The sequence below is a fragment of the Protomyctophum parallelum genome, assembly GCF_964188405.1.
Source record: "Protomyctophum parallelum genome assembly, chromosome: 14".
NCBI classification, from domain to species: Eukaryota; Metazoa; Chordata; class Actinopteri; order Myctophiformes; family Myctophidae; genus Protomyctophum; species Protomyctophum parallelum.
Window position 1 is genome coordinate 22388728 of NC_139709.1, and position 11908 is coordinate 22400635.

The 11908-nt window shown below is 41.8% G+C and overlaps 1 protein-coding gene across 1 annotated transcript; it reads right to left on the reverse strand.

Moving 5' to 3' along the window:
• Positions 1-4783: 4783 nt before the first annotated feature.
• On the reverse strand, positions 4784-11444 carry LOC310870761 (3-keto-steroid reductase/17-beta-hydroxysteroid dehydrogenase 7-like). Its single transcript, XM_083782062.1, has 9 exons — positions 11310-11444; positions 10194-10397; positions 9310-9402; positions 8788-8902; positions 7366-7560; positions 6698-6802; positions 6505-6561; positions 6226-6324; positions 4784-5777 (listed from the first exon to the last, which is right to left on the reverse strand). Exons 1-9 carry the CDS (start codon positions 11342-11344, stop codon positions 5667-5669), a joined length of 1014 nt encoding a protein of 337 aa, XP_083638188.1. The 5' UTR covers positions 11345-11444; the 3' UTR covers positions 4784-5666.
• Positions 11445-11908: the final 464 nt, after the last annotated feature.

Sequence of the window (11908 nt, forward strand, 5' to 3'; positions counted from 1 at the left end):
TCACCTAATCTCTCTGTGAGTTAGACTTTAATATATTAGCACGCCTCACTTCACACAGGTGTGAACTTTTTATATAGAAGTTTCAAGTGTATTTGTACATCTCTAAATGTTCTGATGAATTGAAAATGTGTTGTAAAAAAGTGTAATGCTTGCAGTGTGTCATCCACAGTAACAGACTCAGTCTTAGTTTGTATTGAGTTGTGCTTTCATGTGAAATGTACCCATTCTGCAAACTGTTCATAAATACATCAATCAATCAATCAATCAATCAATCCATCAATCAAAAACCTATGATGAGTAAGGAGGCCCAATTTCTATACAATAATATTATATGGCTGCTGTGCTATGCTGCTGAGCATACCAACCAACAAAACGTTAGTCTACTGTGCTATATTGATTTGATTGATTTGATTGAAATATTTATTAACAGTTTGCAGAATTACAGTACATTTCAAGCACAACTCAATACAAAGACTGTTAACTGAGTGGACGACCCAATAAAGCATTACACTTGTTTACAAGAGGGTCCACCTTGTTCAAATCATCTCAACATTTAGAGACGTACAAATAGACACTTTTTTTTATTTTATTTTTTTTATTATCAAATGTTTTTTATTTTAAGACAAAAATCCCAATAAGACACGTTAACATCATGACTGACTTAAAGAAAACAAAACACATATAAAACAACACATAACAGCAAAAGCAAGAAACACAAAAACAAAAACAATCCCACCCACCCCTCCCCCCCGAGACCAAAGATGCCACAAAATGTCATTACTCCTACTACTGTGCAATGGAAACAAAAAATAAATAAATAATGATAATAATAATAATGATTAAACCATGCCCTTAACCAAATCTGCAATACCAGACCAAATCTCAATGTTTTCCTCTTTTGCACCATGTAATCTTGCTGTAGACATTTCTAGATAAATTATATCTAGAAAGGTCAAAGCCCATTGGCGAAATGACAATGTATGAGGCGGTTTCCAGTGCGAAGCAACCATCTTCTTTGCGGCCGTTACGCCAGCAAAGAAGACACGAATACGGGTGTTATTTAATAGCAACTGGGATACATCATTTAATAAGAATAGAGATGGGGAGGGCATGTGATGTTAACTTGTAGAATAGTCGAAAGGTTAGTAGCAACCAAATTCCAAAATGTGAGGACACTCGGACACTCCCACACCATATGAAAGAATGTACCTATGGTGTTTGAAGTGCAGAAAGTGCAGTTGTGATTATTTAAAATCCGCATAGCACACAATCTACGGGGGGTTAAGTATGTCCTATGAACAAAATTTAGATGAATTTGTTGATGATCAGGATTCCTAGAAGACAGGACAACATTAGACCACACTGTATCCCAGCTCCAATCTGGATCTAGATTTGGTATGTCATTCCTCCATACAGTATCGACAGGCAAGGTCCCATAACTAGATTCTAATAAATAATCATACAATATGGAAACAAAACCTCTTGACCTAACATCACAGATAAGTCTATGCAAAGGGTGCATTGCAAGGGGGGTCTGCCATGGCACCCCATATGTCCTCATGGCAGTTCTCAATTGTAAATAGAAAAAAAAGAGTTACCAGGCAAGTTAAAAATATCACATAAATTCTGGAAAGAACGTAAACCATTAACATAAAATAAATCACCCAAAGTATGAATCCCCTTGGAACTCCATCTGGGAAAACGAATAGGACGATTGACAAATAGACACTTCTATATAGCCAAAATATATTCAGGGGGTTCAGATTTTACGGGGGCAAGTTTTGAATTGCAGCCGTCGATAGGTGCCCTTTGAGCACGGTTTTGAAGGCGTCAAGGGATTTGCATGTCTTAATGAGTGTTGGTAGGGCGTTCCACATTTTGGTGGCATAGGAGCGAAAATTATTTAGTCCCTTGTTTGTGCCGAATCTGGGTTGCACATGGTTTGTTGCACTCCCTTTGGTGTTGTGGGTGTGGACTTTCTATAACATTAAGGAAGTATTTAGACAGGTACATGGGTATCTTGGTGGTGTATCGAATCTTGTGGACCAGACCCATTGCAAGATGCTGTACTCTGTCGTTGACCCTAAGCCATTCCAGTCTGTCAAAGTGGGCAGGGGTGAGACAAGTAGGACCCTGACCAGTTTGTTTTGGGAAGTCTGGAGCCTTGTTTTAAGGGCCTTTGAGGTGCTGTGGTACCAAGAGGTGCATGCATAGTCAAAGAAACCTTGTATGAGGGCTCCTGTTAAGGTGTTTTTGTTGATCCTGTAAAGGAATCTTGTTCTTTGGTTGACTTTTTTTTTTATTATGGTCGGTTGTCACCGGAAAGATTAGCCTCCAGGATGGAACCTAGGTAGGTAATTTCATCTTTTCGTGTGATAATATTGTCACCCACTCTAACCAAGAAGCCATCTGCCTTGCTGAGATTACTATTTGATCCAAAGAGAATGGATTCAGTTTTTCCCAGGTGTAAAGATGTTTGTTATCAGCGAGCCAGGTGCAGATTCTACCGAGTCATATAGGATGATGACGGTTGGGTTCGGCAAATTTGAAAATAAAATGGTCCATCTGTGACAGTAACATTACATGACACCCCAGGTGACCTCATGGAGCAATACCACCAGAGACCGCTAGATGGCAATATTGACATTCTGTAACGTTATGACATGACGTTGGAATGTAAACAAAACGACGTGTCAGTGTTTACGTTACGTGCGATATAATAATTCAAGCTAAACGACAGTGTTTATATAAAGTAGTAAAGCTGTTTGTGTTACACAGTTGTTTTCATTTTAATGATCCTTATGTTGTCAAATAATGTCAATGCAATGCAGCGGATTATTTACCTGGCTATTTCTGCTGACGTCAGAGCGCCGCGCTCAACACAATTTTTGACGCGTTGCCAAAGGCAACGCTTTTTTGTGTATGCCGAGCGCGGATAGCCATTGGTCGACGCCGGCCGGCCAACAGCTTTAAAACAGCTTGAAGCATGGTTCCAGCTGCTAGAAAGAGAAGAGATCATCATCAGTACACTGAGGACAGAGCATACAGAACAGAACCGAACCAGATATCTGTTTACCTTTGTGTCTTCTTTTGAAGTAAACTGTCTTTCAATGTCTCAACTCTCAACACCAACAATGATGCATCCAGCAGAAGCAGCTGGGGACAAGGTCTTGGAAAACGACACAAGACATCTAATCAGCAGTTTCCTAACGGACTTTGCAGGTGTGATAGATATACCAAGCAGACATCAAAGCAAAGCTCATTCAACAATGAAACGAGTTGTGGAAGACCTCTTTGAAAAACATCATTACCTCTACAATGGCATGATCAACGGGTTGGATGAACGAGAACGAGATGACATGGGTTTCACTTTCGTGGGTCAAGTATCGAAGGTCATCTTCAGCGATGGCACCACAAACTGGGGTCGCATTGCCAGCCTTGTGGCCTTCGGAGCAGTTGTGTGTCGACACCTGATCGAGGAGGACAGGGACCCTTCTGTTGTTGGAATGGTGGGCCAGGAAATCTCCACATACCTCCTCAACGACCAACGGGAATGGCTGGTGCAGAACAATGCATGGGATGGTTTTGTGGAGTTCTTTCGGGTATCGGACCCTGCAGAGTCTACGACGAGGAGCGAGCTGCTGTTGGCAGTAGCTGGTTTTGCTGGGATCGGGCTGACCTTGGGCCTGTTGATCAGGTATATTGGACGCAATACACTGTTCACTAATTAATTAAATAATTGCCATGAATAAATAAGTTTTAGAGCGGCGCTCCTTTGCTCAACACATTTTGAAAGCGTTGCCAACGGTATTGGACATTAGTATCGTACCCTGCAGAGTCAACGACGATCGATCAAACGCGTGCTGCTGATTCATGGCTGGGTTTGCTGGGAACTGGATCAGGTGGATGTGTTGGACTCGAGACCAAAATAAAAAAATAAATTGCCATGAATAAATACATACAAATGTTTACAAGTGCAATATGGTGGAAATAGCACTTAGGTTTGTGCAGTTTGCATCATCCAACTTAACCTTTATGTAGGCTATAGGCTACAAAAACATATTTTATTTTTCTAATAATGCACAATTTTGTCTATGCACTGTAATTGTTCTAAAGTTGTAGGCCTAAATTCCTGCACTGTACATATTTTAGTTTCCTAATAAATCTATGAAAAATGCAAAATGTGTATGTAATTCTTCTAAAGTTGTAGCCAGAGATTCAGAAATTAACTAGAAAAAGTGCCCTTCTGGATATGAGTGTGTGATGTTTGGCAAAATGTTTAGGAGTAATTTAAACATGTTTGTTTGGGTTTGTCGGTCAACCACACCAATGTCCAATGCAACTCACCTTGTTGCAACTGGTGTGGTTTACCTTAGTTAGAACGGTTTGTTGCACGGAGTTGCAACTGGTGTGGTTTGGGCTTAAGACTTGAGGCAGATTCTAATGTCTTGAACTAAATGCTGGTTTTATGAAAAAAGTGTTTATATGAAAAGGTTTCTAATTCTATGAAAAGGTTTTGAGCATGCAGTGCTCAAAACCTTTTCATGTCAAGGATCCCTGAAATGATATGCATTTGTCCGCTGCCCCCCCCCCCCCCATCTAATTTGATTTGTTCTAAGGACACCCAGAAGGCGAAGCATGTCTTGTCTACAGAAGACAGGCTAGTTACACTGATTAATTGACAACATTGAGTCTGTTTTTCCAGTAGAAATCACTTTAGCACTATAGTCTTGTGAGCACTTTTCAAGTTTTCATTGGTTCAATATTTCTAAAACCTGAGGCTTTCAGCACTTAACCCCATTCACTTCCACTCATAAATAGCAAAAATAGCAACTCCCAAGCTGTGACAAGATGTGTCACTAAAAAAAGAACATGTCTGCACATTTATTGGTTGAAAGTACATTATTTTGCTGTGACAACACAATGCAGGACACTTTGCCATAGAAGCATAAATCAAGCTTAGACTAATTAATACTCCACTGCACGATGATTTCACTTGCTGAAAAGTACTGATCCTCAAACAAGACTACAGAGTATAAATTAAGCTTTATCAAGTCTTGTACCACCCCTTCACTGATGTTCCAACAGTTTGTGGTTTCCAGTTTCCTGAGGGTTGTGCTTTAGAATATTTTTTTCTTGTGTAATGCATTCCAAAACGTCAGAGAAAGCTGGTAGGCATAATTATTAGATGCGGAACGGCAGTGGCTCAGGGGTAGAGTGGCCAGTACAACAGCCACATGGGAACTGCGTGGTCTCCCCCAGAGTTTGTGTTGAAGTGTCCTTGAGCAAGACGCTGAACCCCTAATTGCTCCCGATGTGCAGGTTGGTGCCTTGTATGGTTTCATCTGCCATCGGTGTATGAATGTACATGTGAATGGGTGAATGTAATGCAAAATATACGTAAATAGCCTTGGATAAAAAGTACTATTCTGCGTATTAAATATGCATGTCCTCGCTACAGAAAAAAAAGAAACGTGTTGATGGTGCTTAAAAAGAAAAGGTTATACTTGTGAAAATTTGAGTAAAACGTCCCCAAATCTGAAATCAAAATCTGAAGCTCATCACACTATCAAAGAAGCTGTGGTCAATGTACAAGGCCACTACCACTCTCATTGAGGTTATGTAACTCTGTCTTGTTGCGGTTCTGTCACTCTGTCTCGGTTCTGTCAATGGGATTCCATGTCTGCGTTTTCTTGGCTCAGCTTCCTTCTGACTGCTTTCTCAAGGTCGAGAAGTTTCACGTAAAGTCCTTCAGCCATTCCATCGTCAATGTCCATCTAAAAAAGAAACGCAAAGCTATAGGTAATCTACATAAACTCTGACTAGGCCTATATGAAACTAGTCTATGCGGTGAAGCAGGTACATTCTTCTGAGGTCTAAGTGGTCTAAGCTATTTTCAAATATGTTAACACTACAGATCCAGGCCTTTCGAGTCACTACACTTGGAACTGTAGTTGGGTTTGTAATACAGACAAGTTCAATGAAAAGTGGACAGATTGTCCACAGAAGTGGTTAAACAATCACACCAAATACAATTATGACTGAATTACATGCTGGTGCACAACCCGTTCAAAATACGAACTGTGAATGTATGTATGCAATGCATGCATGATGCATGCATACGAAAAGGTTGTCCATTTTGGTTGTCCATTTTGCCTGACCAGCAGGTTTTGTTATAACAGTGGACATAGTTATGGTGGAAGTTTGTGGAACTATTTGCTGTACCTGTCGAGGCTGTGTGTAGTTAGTGCCAAGGCCTGATGTTAAACTGTGATACTTGGCCCTTGGATCCAGGGACTCTGGCTTCCGAAGAAACAGCTCATGCTGTGAAAGGCGACAGCAGTAATCCGTATTAAATATTGTCACTGTCGGGTGCAAACCTTATATATCCAAAACTGTTACTTTTCAGGAAATGGAATGGATGTTGGGTGAGGTGACACATTGACATATTTATAGTTCCGTCGTGGATCCAAAAAGCTTTTAGAGTGGATAATAAAAGCATACCAAGGCCTCTGCTCCATTGTATGGCGTCAGCGTGAATGTGTTTGTGAAGATCCTAATCTGTCCAGTGCAACAGGAAACCATAACATAACACACAAGAATATGAAATAGTTCATATCACTCCAGTGCAACAGGAAACAATAACACAAGAACATGACTTTGATTGAAAATGGTGGGGAATTAAGGGACAACTTACAAAATACATGATGGGCATAATGAGTGTCCAGAAGAATGGGGGTAGAATGCCGTAGGTCAGATTGGTCATAACCAGGCCTGGGCAAATCACGGAGGAGAACATTCCCTGTCAATTACAAACCACACAAAACATGTCATGCTGATAAAAAAACACATTAAACCTGGTGTCCCTATTATAAAACAGTATAAAATACTTTCTGTTCACATTGAGTGTAGAGAGAAAGAGAAAGGGGAGACTTGCGAGACATAACGGGAGTCTGATTCAAACTCGGGTCCTTGCAACTCACAAGGAGTAACTGGTTAAGTTTAATAATATAATAAAATGTATTTATTGGGCACTGGGAACTAAATTACAAAAAAACAAACCAGAGAAATAATAAAATTGAACCAACAATACAAACATGATGACTTTCTCATCTGCTGTGTATAATCAAATTCCATCCCAGTCAGGACTTGTTAAGCTATTATTGTAGTGTTTTAGCCACTTTCAAGTGGATTTCCTATTTTGGACATAACAAGAAAACTCATGTTACATGTCAAACACAGCGAAAATAGCAGATCTACAGCTATTCTTCTCACAATCGTTTGTATACTGGCCTCCAATAGACCACTTGAGCAGAAATCCACCACATCAGCACCTATCCTACAGAATAAGCGTGATGTGCTCACCTCGCTGTTCTTGTGCCTGTTGAGCGCCAGGCTGAGCAGGTCCGAGGCATACTTGGAGGAGCTGTAGGGCTCTGTCCCTCGACTGTGCTGCATGTCGTCCATGCTGAAGGCAGAACGCCTGGCGTTGCTCGAGGATGTCCACACCACCCTGGAGGTGTGACCTTCCTGGCACAGGAGCGCTTCCAACTCCCTGATCTAACACAATGACACAGCAGTGGGTGGGTGAGTAGGAGTCTCAGCATTGTGTTCACCAGGGATGACTATTGTAGATATGGACTGTGGTAATGGCATGGTAAACTGAAATGAAATATTTAGTCAACTGTCTGATTTTTAAAGAATTACATCACGATGGCTGTATTGTTACAGTATGAATAAATGTTGTTACAAAAACAAGCAACAAAATTGTATTCATATACGTATACTATAGGAATAGACTATGTGACAACCAGGTATAGTCTGGTGACCACCGGAGAGACGGGTGACAGCCGGAATGTAGACGGCACCCCGGGAGCAGTATGGGTTGGCGCCCCAGCCTGCATCCTCCGTGAAGCGCCAAAGACCTTTGAGGCCTTTAGGAGGGCCATTCGAGCCGCAAGCGGAGCCTGCAGTAACACCGTTGCCCAGGTGGAGCCTGCAGAACTATTGCGGCTCAAGAATCCACCACTCCTGAATGAAGTGTCTGGTGCTGGGAGTCTGGTGCAACGCACAGGTCCTGGCTGTACTCCTGGTGAGAGCAGGAGTGGACCTGGTGAAACGTAGGAGGGGCCCGGACAGGAGACAACCCACAGAGCATAGTCCCTCCACATGCTAGAATTGTGCCTCTCAGTCCCGGCAGAGTAGTTCCGGAGTGGTTCCAGTGGATTGTGTGGCCCTGGTCTTTCCCTAGTGGGTCTGATCGAGGGTAGCTACTGGGAGGTAAGTCGGGACTTGATCACCCCGGCTGGGTCACCTGAGTGAGGGGTATGATGTTCCCGAGACCCGAAACATATGGGAATGTCGTGAGTCACAAAGGAAATAGAGCATGCACCTCCACTCTAGCCCAGGTGCTAGACAAAAGGCAGTACAAGAGAAAAAATAGTCTGCAACACTGGTATGAAAAACATTCCTGAAGAAGATCCTAAGGGATCGAAACGTTGAATCAAATAAACCAGTGGAGCTGAGTTTTTCATACCAGTGTTGCAGACTCTATTTTTTCTCTTGTCGTGAGTCACGCCTTGTGACATCCCGCCTTGTGACACGCTCCATACTGTACTGTATATGGCTGTCTCCATATCTCGATCTGACATCATCAAACCCTCTAGACTGTGTGTGTGTGTGTGTGTGTGTGTGTGTGTGTGTGTGTGTGTGAGAGAGACACACACTATTCATTTGGAGACACAAGTTTCTGAATTCAGTCATTCATGTATGGGGGCTGTGGCTTACCAGGAGGAAGTGACCAAAGAGATTAGTAGCAAACACTTCCTGTAGACCGTCTGGGTTGAGGCGATCCTGCTGGGTTAGTAGACCCTCTGCTGTTGCAAACATGTTGATGACGTTGCTGCAGAGACATGATGGCCCCAATTTATCACAGCCAGACACCAGCCCAAGTGCTCAGCTGCATATAGTAATAGGTCAATAGTCTTAACCACTTAAACCCCAACAACTAAGTATATTATTTTATACCTAATTGACCAGCAGCCCAAGCTCTCTATACAAGTTTCGCTCCTTTTCCCCCTCTACAAAAAATCTCTTTGCCGTAACACGTGTTGTTGAGAGCTTGTAAATCTGCTATTTTCACAGAATATTCTCCCCATTCTTTAATGACATGTCTAAAGTAGGGAGGTCAGGATGAAAGTGGTTAAAGGAGGTGATAGATAAGGGTTTGAGGAGCAGCCTGTGGATGTGCGTTTGTATTTGGGGACGCAGGGTTTGGGTAGATGGGGGCGGTGGGAGACAGCGATTTACCTGGAAAATAGGCCCTTGAATAAGGCTTTCATGTCCACCTGCGGATTGGGCATAATTCCTGCATTCAGATACAGATAGTCAAGTCTGCTGTACCTGTAAAAAAGAAAAAAAGAAAAAACACAACTATAGATACGAGCGAGGTGACTTGCTATAGGAGAGTGCCCTCTGGCGTGATCACAGAAGCATTACATGATAACTTTGATAAGCTCCCATACAAACTCATTGGCTGGGTGTAAACCACATGGTCCATGCATGGCCCACCCTCCCACCTATATGCAGGACCCAGTGGTTTACTCCAGCATTCAATTTGGACTTGACTGTTGAAGACGCAGAGCATTATGCCTTATCAAAGCTGACGAGTTTCAATAGGACAGGAGAGTATTCCGGGATCGCGAAACGTTTAACCGACTAAACTTGACGGATAAGAACTTTCTATTATAACGTAATTTACATTTAGGCTGTGATCACACCAAAGGGCACTCTCCCATTACGAGTCACTGAAGTGAAGTATTAATTAAAAACACCCAATTTTAAAATGAACTTGATTCTGTATATCTATCTTAGACAATGTACTTCATGGTAGACATGCCTATAATGATGCTAAATGATCATATGGACACTTTAGGGTCTGTAACTCCAAGCGTGTACAAACAGAACCAAATGGACCTGTATGAGTCAGTTTGTACCATAGACTGTAACTAAGACTAAGGATTGTTTACCGTGTAGATTTGGGTCCCAGAAATAAAAACAAAAAACAAAACAAAAATTAAACATGTCAAACTGGGGATCCTTGAAATGAAAAAGGTTGACATTCCTGTATTGAAATTAGTGACAGCAAAGCATGAGGCCACTGCCCGCCCGGGCACCCTAGGCTACACTCTGACCTGGCCTTCACCTCCTGAGCGGCGCTGAGCACTGATTGGACAGAGCCCACATCCAGGTGCAGCAGGTCGATATGGGCGTCGGGGTGAGAGGCCAGGAGGGCGGAGCGCGCGGCTTCGGCCCGATTGGGGTTTCTGCACGCAAGACACAGCCTGAGCTGGCTGTCCTCAGCAAGTAGTCGCTGGCACAGAGCCAGACCGATGCCACTGTGGGTGACGTACAGAGAGAAATGATATGATTGAATGATGAAGCCGACAGACAACAGGCTGGTATGTGGTGCCGTATGTATGTCTATGTAGTAGTAGTATATACAAAGTATATAGGGCCAGGCTGTATTCGGGTGAGCATTCAGTGAAAATAGCCAATCTACAAGCTTGGCTATTTTTGTCAAAAAGACGGAAAAGGGAGCAAAGAAAGTATAAAACCAGGGGGACCTTGGCCAACTAAAGCCTATAATCCTATGGTGTAATCATCCTTTTACAAAATTGCATTAACACCATCATGCAGGGAATGTAGTCAATACACTACAAAACAAATTATAGGTAGGCAAGTCATTTTCTTTGGCTAAAAAGTGTTAAATGGTTCTATGATAGTACTATCATATCATTGCTATAAAGTGTTTGTTCAGGTCTTTATTAAACAGAAAAAGCAATTTCAGATTTCACAATACCAAGTGTAGGCCTATCCAGTCACAATGGAGAACTCATCAGGATACAGAAAGAAATGGAATGGAAGTGATGACACAAAGAGATTAGCATAAGATTGGAACTGGAACACTAAAAATTAAGATGATAAATGGGCTGGAAATTTGTCACATGCCTGACATGCATTTTCTGTTTATCAAAGAGCTCAGAGCTAGAGAGACAAGGGAGACTCGCTGTTACTGATAACGCTCCGATTACCACCAGAAAGCTGTGGCATCGGACTTTGGAGCTGCTTTAACAAGACAAAACAAATCACTCTGATCTGGTGTTTTGAACTGATCCTTTGACATATCAATACTAGTATAGAATAGATCGATTCAGTGAAACCATGCAGCGAGCTGCGAGTTATTGTTCAGTGATCAATACTGTCTAAACTGTTCTGTCAACACGAACTGAAATAAAAACATACAGTACCTGTTTGCACCAGTCACAACGACCACTTTCTCCATAGTTCCGTTGTCTGATACGTTAAACGAAACAATTAACCAATATTAGCAACAGCTGGATTACTGTTATTGCCTTTAATGTCTGTACTGTACTACTGTAACAACTATACGGCATGGTACGATGCAGAACATACAGTAGATAGACAGAGCACTAGCCAACCGAAAACGTGGTGTGATTGAATGTCACTGCACCGCTGGCCAATCAGCACGTCTATGATCAGCGCCCCCTACGACGGAGAGCAAAGTGTTTCTTTTTCATGAATGAAAGAAGCGAAACCCATTTCCTCCACTGATTAAAAATAAAAGCTCTATACTGTTTTGTTTGTTTCATTGTTTTTATTTTTCCCACAACACTTATCTCATTCAGATGTTTTTTGTTGCAATTGGGTATTAATACTTAATACTACTTTACGTGTGACCTGTGACGGTGTGACTGTAAATAAATTTGTCTGCTATTTGCACTAACTTAATTTTTTTTCATAATTAACTATTTAATTAAATAAATAAATGTAGCTTTTAAATAAAATCTAGCTTTTTGTAGGCTATATCCTGTGACTGTCATACTTT

Bases quoted from the DNA above. Each gene is read 5' to 3' on its own strand.
- LOC310870761 (XM_083782062.1), bottom strand. From the start codon at position 11,344: ATGGAGAAAGTGGTCGTTGTGACTGGTGCAAACAG. The intron at 10,398-11,309 runs GTACTGTATGTT...CGTCACCCACAG, and splicing joins GTTGTGACTGGTGCAAACAG to TGGCATCGGTCTGGCTCTGT. The intron at 6,325-6,504 runs GTATGCTTTTAT...CGCCTTTCACAG, and splicing joins ACAATGGAGCAGAGGCCTTG to CATGAGCTGTTTCTTCGGAA.